Genomic DNA, 13,340 nt, shown 5'->3' on the forward strand with positions numbered 1-13,340 from the left:
ATTTCTAACCTTGATTTCTTCCATTTGGCAGCAGACCAATGAGTTTGGTTATGATAAATAACTCCTTTTATGTAATTAAATTTTGAAACTTGAATTTGCAATTGAATTGCGCGAGATTTTGATTTCAACTTATCTAATGGATTTTCATCAAATCGAAATCTAGCTCCCGTCACAACGTAGCCTTCAGGTGCAATCAAATCATCAAAATTCATCATTTCTGGATATGCATAATCAACTCCCAGTTTCAGCTGTTCAGAATATGAACTATTCACTTTGATAATATATTTATCAGACACACTTCGATGAAATTTTTCTACTTCTTTCCATCTAGATTCATTGATCCATCCATTAGGATTAATTTTCCCTTCTTTTATCTGCACATGAATCACGTTGTCTTTTTTCGCAAATCTTACACCCACGACCACCCTATTCAATAATTTAAACAGCTCATAATTATTAAACTTGTATTAAAGTGTCGATTTTATCAAAAAAGTATTAATTGCTCTCAATTTATTTTTCTGGCCGCATTAGTTTTCTTAACTTTTTACAAACAGTACAAATGCCTGAGCAGATATTCTCGCTCTTCAGTTACTTATTTAAATTAATTTAATTGCTCGGATAAATAGTTAATCTCAGTTCTATTCATAAAATTGATTGCTTAATCGAGCAGTTAATAACATTAGAGGAGGAATTTGATAATTAGGCAGTCAATAGAAAAACTAAATTCGGTTGGCAATCGAAAATTAATTTTCTAGTGCGTAACAATAATATCTGCATAAACTATTGAGACAAATGACGCGGTCAGTAAAAAAAAACTGGTGACCATTAACAATTTTTTGATTGAATGAGTATTTAATGATAATAATAGTAGAACAATAATACTCAACATGTTCTCAGAAGTATTGGTAACTTGGTCTCTAAAACTGATAGTAGTAATCTGTTGGTAATCACGCCGTGGATTTATTTTGCAAGTACAAACACAAAAGTCACAGTCACGGACTCGAGCAGCACTATAATAACTGTTCAAATATTTCATTTTACCACGGCATTGTTGCTGATTACTACCGCCATACATTACATTATTTTTGCCTCTAAACCATTCGTAGCGTCTTGAACTCGTATTCTCAGACTAAATTATGAAATTAATTATTGATTATTTATTTGGAATAGGGACAGTCATTAGCAGGCTTCATAAATTGATGCCCACAATATATTTTTTAATTTAACATAATTTTTCAAACCGTTTTTCATATATTTAGAGTGACAAATTTCAAACTTGGTTGTTCATTAATGAAATAAAAAAGAGTTTATTTTGATTTCTACTATTATGAGAGTAAAAGTTGAATATTTATTTGCTATTGAAAAAAAAATGATAATGCATTTACTTGACAAACTTCGTAACCGCTGGTAACGTACTGGCAATCCTGAAAAATTGCACACTCTGTATGATTAATAGTCCCGACAATATCATTCAGATTACAATTGTGACTGCAAGATCCAGTTGTACTTAACAGTCTTTCCTCAATTATCACAGTCTGTATCATTTTTTCCAATTCGTAATAGTACAAATCTTTATTGTCTGCATCAAAAATAAAATCGAGTATACATCAGTTATGAATTTAATACTTCCATTGATTGTTAATTAAAAAAAATAATTACATTCATTTATATACTTCACATCACAACGATACATATAGTGTGTGACGTCATCAAACGTTTTTTTAGTTATTTGTATAGCATCAGCAAAATTTTTATTCAAATCTTCAGTATACAACGTCATGAATGTTGAGCCTATTGAAGTATCAATTTTTTATTAATATTTCTATTGGCCGTTTAGTTGAAAATCGAGTCTCGGAAAACAGTCATAATCCAATATTTTCATTTATTTTTTTGAACTTTCAACTTTCATAACAAAGGGTCAGATACAGAGTCAAATAATCTAGCAACTTACGATTTTCGCAGCGTGCTTCAGTCATTTCAGCGTAACGATACAATGCATATTTTTTCAAATGCGGTACCATTACGAGACGATAGTAGTTGAATAATTCAACGCGAAATGAACTTAATTTACCGCAGAAATTATGTTGATCCTCTCTCTTAGACAATAAAAATTTAGAAAAATGAACGATACATTTAAATGTATCGTTCATTTTATCAATGAAAATTAACAAAAATTTTTGAATACTTACCGCCATTTTTTTCATGAGAGCGCGTAAAAAATTTTCGTACAACGAGGAAATAGTTCGATAATCCTCATCTTCTCGCACGAAATCAAGTAATTGCGATAAATATGGACAGAAATTAACAAAATTATCGAAATAATTTTTGTGACGATAGAAAATCACTAATCTGACGACTGCATCTATAGCATCCCGTTTTTTTTCAATGAGTTTCATGTATTTCCTCACATCCTGAAATGACTCTCTGTAGCCGATTTTTATTTGATGATCCTCGAGCATTTTTATGAATTCATAAAAATTGTCAGACCAATAATTATCAGTTGAATCGTTGGCTATCAAATTTAATTCTTCTAGTGTTTCCGACAGATCAGTTAAAATGTTTTTCAGTCCTTGATTTTTAGCATCGTCGGTCGGTGTCCTACTGCGAAACTGATGGTCAAGAAGACCTTTGAGGGTGAATCTATATACAAAGTCATCGATTTCCTTTGAATTGTAAATATCCGCCAGATCAATACCAGACTTCGACGAATTTACGAATGCAAATATTAAAATTAATACCATAAAATTATGAAACATTATTGTGGCTAATGTCGTTAAACGTCAATTTTTAAAATTTGAGCGCACAATATAAAATTATAACACGTATTACAAATTAAACTCTGCTAAATTGAGTAACGAAGTTTCAGTATCGAGACTATCGTTAATTTATTTTTAGAAGTGAGGAAATACGTGTTGCTTGTCAAATTTAATTAAAAATATTTTTTATTACTTTCTTGGGTATCTTTTTTTTACGATGCAATTTTATTGTCTCTTATCAAGTAGTTACAGTAATTGAACAATCGATTTTGTCACAACTAATTTTTATTTTTTTATAAAAGAGGTGATATAATTATTAATAAGCCAATAACGAGGTTAACATGATTGTCTGTTATTGAAAGTGTAACCGATTTTGAAAATATTTATAAAGATTACAATCGAAAATTCTAAAAGCCAGAAATCCGCCGTAGCCTTCACGTCCGCGATGAATTATTCCAACTCCCCCTAATGGGAATTCGGGTGCGCCTTCAACATCTTGGGCGTCAAAGAATGGAACTGTTGATTGTCCGGCATCTTTTTTCAAATCCGAAGCACGAAATTGAATAAACTGATCTTCCGATGAGTCAATAACATTGCCAGGTGATTTAGTTGGGTTATCTGGATTATTCAGAACCAATAACTTTCTGACGAAATTGTATTGGCTATAAAACATAATTGAAAAGGGTGATTAATCAATAGAAATATTAGGATAGCGTTAAAAACTATGTCTACACACCTAGACATCTCGACCTCTATTTTTGGAGAAACCCAATGCGTTTTATCGTGATCAATTAACTTGCCGCTTATATAATCAAAAGGTGTGACGCGAATTTGCAATTCTATTGGGTCTTTTGTCGGCGGCGAATAATCATCGTAATTATTAGCAAGTCTAAATCTAACCCCCGAAACAACAAAACCTTCGTGAGCAAACACATCATCAAAATTTAATGCGCTGACATGTCCGTAATCAGTTCCCAGTTTACACTCTGTAGAAATATTTTGACTGTTTTGAACATAAATTTTTCCGGTATCATTCTCATGAACAAAATTTTCCAAGTCCTTCCATGAACTTTCACCCACGACATTCTGTGGCTTCAGTTTACCCTTTTTTATTTGTACATGAATCATACGGTCTTTTTTGACAAATCTCACGCCTGTCACTACTCTAAACTCAACAGAGATAATTATAATAAATTTATTGTAATTTATATTTAGTATTTAATTAGAGAAAATATTAAATACTCAACTCGTTATTTCCAATATCTGTAACTTGGTCTCTAAAACTGATAGCATTTACTATCGGGTACCCTCGTTGTGGGTTCGTAACACATGTACATACGCAGTAATCACAATGGTGAAGTTGATAGTAATTATAGTAACTAGATACAGATTTTAGGGGGTTATCACATTGCTGTTGAATATTTCCACCATACATTTTCCCCTGGTCGTCATTAAACCACTCGTACCGTCGTGAACTCCCTTTGTTAGACTAGGTAATAAAATTTAATTAGCCATCTTATAAAAATCCCAAAAATATGTAGAGTAAAATTAAAAATTTTTGCTATTCGTAACGAAATTTAAATTATTATAACATAAATTAACCATAAAAATTAAATACATATATATTTTACTCCAAGTTAATAATTAGAAAATTATGTCCGTAATTGAGACGACACGTAATCAAGAAATATTTTTAGTTTAAATAAATATAATGATATAAAATTTACTTCACAAATATCGAAGCTTGCACCTATATATTGACAATCCATAAATTGATCACATTCTGTATTATTTTGACCCCTAATGAGACTTAAATCGCAATTATTATCGCAAAATCTTGAGGTGCTCAGAAATTTCTCTTCAATTATTATTTTTTGCACCAAACGATCTAATTCATAATAATGATATGTGTTATCTAAAAAAAAATTAACGATTACTATTTATATGATGATTATCAATATCATAAATTGTGATAAATCTACACTTCAAAAGCTCATATTTAATGAATACATAAATACTACACGGAAAAAAAATTATTGGAACTTTTGCTATGCATCATGGGAATAGTTATCATAATGTTGTGGGAACCATTCCCATAATATCATAAAAATTTTTTTTTGCAAAATAGTGTATAAATTTTCCTCATGATATGGAGAGATTCAAATGAAGCTTCTTCGTTGCTAAATCTGTTTTAAAATAAAAAATTTTAATGTTTTGGCCAAATATGTACGAATTTTTGTTTCAATGTTTCAATGCTTAAGTTTTTGTTTTTATATTTTTCAATCATATTTCTGTTTGTAGAAGTGATTACCACACTTTTCTTAAAATTAATTTTTTCATGATAGTAAGGGAACCATTCCCTTAATATTATAGAAATGGTTCCTATAATGGTATGGGAACTATTTCCATAATATTATGAGAATGATTCCCACAATGGTATAGGAACTATTCCAATAGCATTAAGGGACCATTTCTATAAGATTATGAGAATAGTTTCCATATACTATTATAGGAGCCATTCCTATAATAGTATATGGATTGTTCCTATGATTTATGGGAATGATTCCTATAAAATATAGGGTTCATTCCTATATATTATGGGAATCATCCCTGTAATATCATAGGAACAATTCCTATACATTATAGGAACCATTTCTCTAATGTTATGAGGAGCATTCCCATAAATATAGGAACTGCTCCTATAATTTATGGTCATAATCCCTATGGTGTTATAGGAAAAATTCTTATAGTATTATGGGAACCGTTTCCATAATTTTTTTTCCGTGTATGTCTGAAAATCATAGAAAAAATCTTCAAAACCTACAGATTTTTGGGTGGCAAGTAAAGATTTCATACAATTACATATAATTATTCTCAAGACTTTTTAGACTAGGAGGGGTATCGGGGATGATATAATTGCATATTGCTACGGGGCAACTTGGTGCACGGAGAAAAAAATATTGTTCTGAGAAGTATACTGTATAGTTACAGTAACAATACGAAAAAGTTATCTACTAGATTGTTACTGCAACGATCTACTGTATCGTTCTGACAACAATACGGTAGATAGCTCTGAGACCTATCTGACGTCACGCACATTGAAAATTATATGAGATATTTAAAAACCTTTATCATTCATAAATAAATGATAAGCAAATAACTTTGATTAAATAAAATAATTTATAAAACTGATTTATTAGTTAGTTGTAGTCAAAATAAATTTTAAATATAAATATAAATATATATTTCAATTTTTCCAATTTATTTATTAGTAATTTAATTTTAAATTAAATAATAATTCAGATCTCATTTGTTTATTAATTATTTTTCTTCTATTAACGTATCACATTTAAATTATAAAACATCGACTAAATATAATATTTGGATTTTTGGTTATGAATATATATTTGATTACAAAAAGCATAAAAAAACACTTATCAATAAATATATCAACATAGTTATGGAGATTCTACTCTGTTAATTTATTAATTACTCGTGGGTCCATATTTCAACATCACAATTATTTTTTACACTTTTTTTTTATTAAACGTCTGCTAGCAACAATTATACAATATTCAAAAGTTGGCGCGAAAATGGATGTTTAGTTAGGCTAGACGGTGCCGTGTGAGGTGACGACGACGGAAAGTCGTATAGAGCTCACAGCTATCTAATACGGTATTGTTACCATAAGCATACGTATTGTTGTGGTAACGATCTACGAGTTACTATACTTTAGATCGTTCGAGGAGCAATATTTTTTTTTCCGCGTGCCAAATCGTTTAAACCAATATTATTTAAACCATCGCATGATATTGTGATTTCCGCACCGTTCTCTTTACGTCGATAATTTTTAATTTCTATTATTATAATATTTTTTTATTGTACCTTGAGAATATTAACTATAGTATTAAAAATAACATAAAAATACTTTCTTATCTTATCATAATACGTTCAATATTTTCAAAGCCACAAAAGTATCCAAATTCGTGATTTTCAAAACCTTGAAAAGTTCATAACTTAAAAAATATTATAGCTATCATGTAAAAATATAAAACTGTTATCTTTATTTAAAATTTTAAGAGACAAAAAAATTTTCCACTTCGATAATAACGACAGCCTGAAAATCGAAACGTTCTCACAGAACTAAAATAAACAAATCGAAATAAAAAGTAAAAAATCTACTGGATCGAGATTTCCGAAATGTTTCGCACGTCCGCCGATAATTGCCGGCCACCCCACCTACCCTTCAAGTTACCTTCAAAGTCAAATTACACAAATTATTTCCATTTTCGTTGCGTGAAAAACGTTTCGATCTTCAAGTACATATCATAACAACATCATGCTATTGCATAAATAACTTCGGTTTAGACAATATGACACCAAGTTCCCCCATCGCTATATAAATTCATATCATTTGCACGACATATTGATGGACAGGGCACGAAACAATCGCGGCCGTATACTTATCGTTACTCATGTGCTGATTACTCCTATACTAAAAAATATAGAGAATAATCGATGATATTATTTATTGACTATATTTTTTTTTTACCCAATATAAGTGATATGTTTGTATTTCTTTTTCATTTAAAAATTTATATGACTATCAGGTCATTTTTCCAATATAATTTTATAAAATGCTTTCTCACTTCAATTACTTTCCAATATCGAAACGTGATCAGCTCAAAGTTCAGAATTTTATAAAATTTCGATGATCGAATGATCGTGATCATAAGTTTTTGTAGATCGAAATTTTCAATGACGGAAACAACTCAACATTGTAATTAATATTACTTGAAAAAGTATATTAAAATATAAAATATAAAAGTATATATATACTAAGACGTGTACAGATATTAGAGTTCGAGGTGTGCAGAAATAAATATAAATTTCGCATTGCTCATAGAATTATAGTTACCAGTTTTTTCAAAATCGCATCTATGGATAAATTGACGCGTTCGCTGTAATATACGATCGGTTTGGGCCATTGCGTGGATCACACTTCCTCTTAAATCAATGAAATCCGATGCAGGAGTTGGTCGAACTATCAAATTATTTTTAATATCTTAATAGAAAGTATAAAAAGTAATGAGGAGACTTACGGTTTTGGCATCGCGCTTCAATTATTTTAGAATACTGATCTATTGTATATTTTTTAATAGAAGACGTCAATACATAACGATTGTAATTAACTAATCCATTAGCAAATGAGCTGGTTTTGCCACAGAAGGAATATTGATTTGGGTGCTTTAATAATTAGAATCGAGAGTAATAAACTATAGATTCAAATATTTGTAAGAAGGAAATGAATAATTTCTTTAAATACTTACAGCCATTTTTGTTTCGAGATCGAGCAAAAAATGTATATAAATCGGCAAAAAATATTTGAAATCCTCATCGTGTTGCACAAAATCAAGCAAGGTTGATGAAAATGAACACAAATGAACAGAATAATCGGAAATATTTTTATTACGGAAGTAAATCAATGATCTGACAATGGCATCTATGCCATTAGATATTTCTTCTGTATGTTTTTTGTATCTCGTCAAATTAAAAAATGATTTAACGTAACCATTTTTAATTTGATGTTCCTCGAGCGTGTTCAAAAATTTGTCAAATTTATACAGCTCGTAATCGACAGTCGAATGATTGGCTATTAAATTCAATTCCTCTAGTATATTCGTCAGATTATTGAATGCTGCTTTCAATTCGTTATTTTTCGTATCCTTTTTCAGTGTCGTATTTATAAATTTCTGATCATTTATAACAATTTCGTCAAGCTCATCCATAAACGATTTTAACTGATCTGATTTGAAAATATTATCTAGATTAATACTAAACGTCGATGAAATATTGAATAAAATCATTATGACGAATATTAAATAATTAATCAACATCATTGTAGTTGATTTTTTAGATATCAAATCAATAGAAGTGAATTCTTCAAAAATTTGATGTTGAATAAAAAATTATTAACTTGGTGTTATGTTCTATGAGAGGTGAAACAATTCTTTGATACTAATGACGTGTCTTTTTCAGATCACGTTTAAATACGCAGTAGCTTTGGTAATAAAAAAATATTTTATTGTTTTATAGCCAGTGCAGCCAGATCGTGCGATATTTTTACCCGTAGTGAACTAGCATGGAGTATAATGGCAGGAGAGGGTAAAAATATTGCACGATCTGGCTGCACTGTTCATAGCCAACGGTTCTTTTTTTCTACGACCTAACTTTAATGATAATTCCAAGTTATGATTAATTGCTGACGTCTTTATATGTTTTGAAAAAGATAATAGTCTCGTTAAAATAACAACTTTATTTTTTTCTTTTTGGTAATGAACGCAGGGCAGTATTTGATCTTTGTATAGTTTCAGTACTTTTTTTCTTGCATCGTCATTCTGTATCTCAATATCGACTTGATAATCATAAATTAAAGTTATATTTAAATCATCTGCAACAATGTAACATTGATATTAACTCTTAAACGGTAATCCCGGTCTGACAGACCGCTAATCAAATTTAAAATCAACAAAACTTTTTTGATATGTTGATGTTAAAATATTAATTAATGTGAATTTTCAAAATAAGTGGTTTTTAATATCATAGAGTCATGTCTTGTTTCTGACGATATAGTTTTATTCATCCAAATATATAACGTCTTCGTCTCAAAAGTAAAAATCGGTCAATCAGTTGACCCTGCGGGCCTGCCCTAAAACTTCCCGCTATTTTCGAGCTCCTTGAGCTTCAAAACATTGTTATGAATACATTTTCGAGCTTTTCGAGCTCGAAAACACTTTTGCATGCCTTCATTTAAAAAAAAACCGTTTCTAACTATTTTTTCTCCAACGATATCTCTCAATCGAATTGACCGATTGAGACGGTTGAGGTGGCAGTCGACGCGTTTTATTAAGTTCTAGAGTTGATCAAATTTTGGAATCGATCGAATGAATCTCTTCGAAGATAATCGAAGAAAACCGTTTTTCACCATTTCTTTCTCGAACGAATAAACCGATTGAGATGGTTGTGGCGGCAATCGACGCGTTTTATTGAATTCTAGTGCTGATAAGATTTTGGGATTGATCGATCGAGCAATTTCTGAAAAATTTGAAAGAAAACTGAAAAAAATTTTGTTTTTTTTTATTTTATTTCTTCTATATCTTAGAGTCCATTTGATCGATCGATTTGAAATTTTCAGAAAAATTGACGGCCAACAAACTCATTAAAAAGATATGAAAAGTTTACATACACACACACACACACACACACACACACACACACACACACACACATACACACACACACACACACACACACATACACACACACACACACACACACACACACACACACACACACACACACACACATACACATACACACACATACACACACACACACACACACACGCACGGACACGGACGTCCACCCGGGAATAGTCAGAATAGTTTCCTAGGGCCTCAAAACGTCGACATGAAAACTCGATTTTCGAAAATCGGGGTAAAACCAATAACTTCCCGAATTTTTGAAAATTTACAATTTTCTCAGCGGGAAGTTAAAAAACCGAGTATACTTCTAATGGCGGTCTGTCAGACTGCCATTACCCGTAGCGTGCAAATTTTTAGGGTTACCGATTAAAGGTTAACGAACACACTTATATCTGGTGATCGCTGTGTTCGTGTCGCTTATATTTATGAAAAAATGTATATTTTGATATTTTTGAGCAGATTGTTTTTATTTGCCAACATTAATCGTTTACTGCTACATAATAATTTTGTATTTCTTAGTTTTGATTAGTTATTTAAAATATTTAGAGAGCTTTAAATCGAAAACTCGGAATGCCACAAATCCACCATAGCCTTCGCGACCGCGATGAATGATTCCGATCCCCCCTAACGGAAATTCGGGATCACCTTCAACGTCTTGAGCATCGAAAAATGGAACCGTTGATTGCCCAGCGTCTTTTTTCAAATCTGAAGCGCGGAATTTTACAAAACGTTCGGTCTTTGAATCAATAATATTGCCAGGTGATTTAGTCGGTTTATCTGGATCAATGAGAACCAATTCCTCTCTGCAAATAATGAGAAGAATTATAGAATACTTCAAAAAAGAAATCTATTAATAAGAACAGTACTGGCCGAGGAAAACATTTTTATAAAAATCCAAACCTCGATTCTTTGGGTTCTGGAGCAATCCAATGTGATGGTTTATGATTGATCAATTTGCCACTAATGTACTCAAGTGGCGTAATACGAATTTGCAGTTGGATTGCACCGTTCTTCACTTGTGGCTTAATAAGTGAATCTCCAGCGAATCTAAATCTCACCCCTGTAATAACGTAACCTTCTAAAGCAATCAAATCGTCAAAATTTACGATTTCCGGATTTCCAAAATCGACTCCCAAGTTAAGCATTTTCAAATGTGACTCCTCAGTCTCAACATAATATTTATTAGGATAAAGTCGATGAAATTTCTCAACTTCTTTCCATCTAGATTCATTGATCCATCCATTAGGATTAACTTTCCCTTCTTTTATCTGCACATGAATCACGTTGTCTTTTTTCGCAAATCTTACACCCACGACCACCCTATTCAATAATTTAAACAGCTCATAATTATTAAACTTGTATTGAAGTGTCGATTTTATCAAAAAAGTATTAACTGCTCTCAATTTATTTTTCTGGCCGCATTAGTTTTCTTAATTTTTTACAAACAGTACAAATGCCTGAGCAGATATTCTCGCTCTTCAGTTACTTATTTAAATTAATTTAATTGCTTGGATAAATAGTTAATCTCAGTTTTATTCATGAAATTGATTGCTTAATCGAGCAGTTAATAACATTAGAGGAGGAATTTGATAATTAAGCAGTCAATAGAAAAACTAAATTCGGTTGGCAATCGAAAATTAATTTTCTAGTGCGTAACAATAATATCTGCATAAACTATTGAGACAAATGACGCGGTCAGTAAAAAAAAAACTGGTGACCATTAACAATTTTTTGATTGAATGAGTATTTCATGATAATAATAGTAGAATAATAATACTCAACATGTTCTCAGAAGTATTGGTGACTTGGTCTCTAAAACTGATAGTAGTAATCTGTTGGTCATCACGCCGTGGATTTATTTTGCAAGTACAAACACAAAAGTCACAGTCACGGACTCGAGCAGCACTATAATAACTGTTCAAATATTTCATTTTACCACGGCATTGTTGCTGATTACTACTGCCATACATTACATTATTTTTGCCTTTAAACCATTCGTAGCGTCTTGAACTCGTTTTGTCAGACTAAATAACCAATCAGATCATTAGTCATCAAATTAAATAGAAGATCTACAATTAGAGTTTGTAAAGGATCATATAAACCCCAACAAATGTAAATATTTACTTGGCAAATGTGGTAACCGCTGGTAATGTACTGGCAGTCCTGGAAAACTTCACACTCTGTATGATTAATAGTCTCGGAAATATAATTTAGATCACAGTTGTGACTGCAAGATCCAGTTGTACTCAACAGTCTTTCCTCAATTACCACAGTCTGTATCATCTTGTCTAGTTCGTGGTAATAAAAATGTTTATTATCTGTATGAGAAAATAAAAATTTCAAATAAATTTGATACTCTCGTTAATTGTAATTGTTAAAAAATATCAATTACATTCACTGAAATATTTTACGTCACAGCGATACATGTAGTGGGTTGTGTCGTTTAAAATTTCTTTAGTTGTTTTGATTGCGTCGACAAAATTTTCTTTCAAATCTTCAGAAATCCATGGAAGAATTGACGTACCTTTTAAAATGACAGATCATGAATATTATTTTCGTGATGAAAAACAGGATTAATGATTTCGAGACTCACGATTTTGACATTTTGCTTCAACCACTTTAGAAAAATGATGGATCACATATTTTTTCAAATGCGATACCATTACGAGACGATAGTAATTGAATAATTCGACGCGAAATGAACTTAATTTACCGCAGAAATTATGTTGATCCTCTCTCTTAGACAATAAATATGTAGAAAAGTGAACGATATATTTAGATATACTCGTAGATTTTATAAATGAAAATTAATAAAAATTTTTGAATACTTACCGCCATTTTTTTCATAAGGGCGCGTAAAAATTTTTCATACAATGAGGAAATAGTTCGATAATCCTGATCATTTCGCACGAAATCAAGTAATTGAGACAAATATGGGCAGAAATTTACAAAATTATCGAAATAATTTTTGTAACGAAAGAAAATCACTAATCTGACGACCGTATCTATAGCATCCCGTTTTTTTTCAATGAGTTTCATGTATGTCGTCAAATTCCGAAATGACTCACTATAGCCAATTTTAATTTGGTGCTCCTCGAGTATTTTTATAAATTCATAAAAATTTTCAGACCAATAATTATCAGGTGAATCGTTGGCTATTGAATTTAATTGCTCTAATATTCCCGTCAGATCAGTCAATATAAATTTCAGTACTTTATTTCTTGCATCGTCGTTCTGTGTCTTATTACCCCATTGGTGATTATAAATCATCCTTAGGTTTAAATCAAATCTGAAGTTGTCGATCTCATTTATATCGTAA

General features: G+C 31.0%; 3 protein-coding genes across 6 annotated transcripts in view; 1 reads left to right on the plus strand and 2 right to left on the minus strand.

The window, feature by feature from the left end:
- Window positions 1-13,340, plus strand: part of LOC130672445 (A disintegrin and metalloproteinase with thrombospondin motifs 20-like) — a 197,967-nt gene that overhangs the window by 94,760 nt on the left and 89,867 nt on the right. The gene's annotated exons all lie outside the window — the stretch shown is intronic.
- LOC130672447 (uncharacterized) lies at window positions 2,959-8,756 on the minus strand. Its single transcript, XM_057477046.1, has 7 exons — window positions 8,087-8,756; window positions 7,859-8,003; window positions 7,675-7,800; window positions 4,484-4,671; window positions 4,004-4,245; window positions 3,493-3,921; window positions 2,959-3,418 (listed from the first exon to the last, which is right to left on the minus strand). The coding sequence occupies exons 1-7, from the start codon at window positions 8,654-8,656 to the stop codon at window positions 3,109-3,111; spliced, it is 2,010 nt and encodes a 669-aa protein (XP_057333029.1). The 5' UTR covers window positions 8,657-8,756; the 3' UTR covers window positions 2,959-3,108.
- On the minus strand, window positions 10,498-12,031 carry LOC130672452 (uncharacterized). Its single transcript, XM_057477052.1, has 3 exons — window positions 11,804-12,031; window positions 10,922-11,341; window positions 10,498-10,824 (listed from the first exon to the last, which is right to left on the minus strand). Exons 1-3 carry the CDS (start codon window positions 11,989-11,991, stop codon window positions 10,551-10,553), a joined length of 882 nt encoding a protein of 293 aa, XP_057333035.1. The 5' UTR covers window positions 11,992-12,031; the 3' UTR covers window positions 10,498-10,550.

This window comes from Microplitis mediator, chromosome 7, assembly GCF_029852145.1.
Source record: "Microplitis mediator isolate UGA2020A chromosome 7, iyMicMedi2.1, whole genome shotgun sequence".
Lineage (NCBI taxonomy): Eukaryota > Metazoa > Arthropoda > Insecta > Hymenoptera > Braconidae > Microplitis > Microplitis mediator.

Bases quoted from the DNA above. Each gene is read 5' to 3' on its own strand.
- LOC130672447 (XM_057477046.1), bottom strand. From the start codon at position 8,656: ATGATGTTGATTAATTATTTAATATTCGTCATAATGATTTTATTCAAT. The intron at 4,672-7,674 runs GTAACTATAATT...ATTTTTTTTTAG, and splicing joins ATGCGATTTTGAAAAAACTG to ATAACACATATCATTATTAT. The intron at 3,419-3,492 runs GTGTGTAGACAT...TATGTTTTATAG, and splicing joins ATAGAGGTCGAGATGTCTAG to CCAATACAATTTCGTCAGAA.
- LOC130672452 (XM_057477052.1), bottom strand. From the start codon at position 11,991: ATGTATGGCAGTAGTAATCAGCAACAATGCCGTGGTAAAATGAAATAT. The intron at 11,342-11,803 runs GTTGAGTATTAT...ATTATTGAATAG, and splicing joins ACCAATACTTCTGAGAACAT to GGTGGTCGTGGGTGTAAGAT. The intron at 10,825-10,921 runs GTTTGGATTTTT...CATTATTTGCAG, and splicing joins CCAGAACCCAAAGAATCGAG to AGAGGAATTGGTTCTCATTG.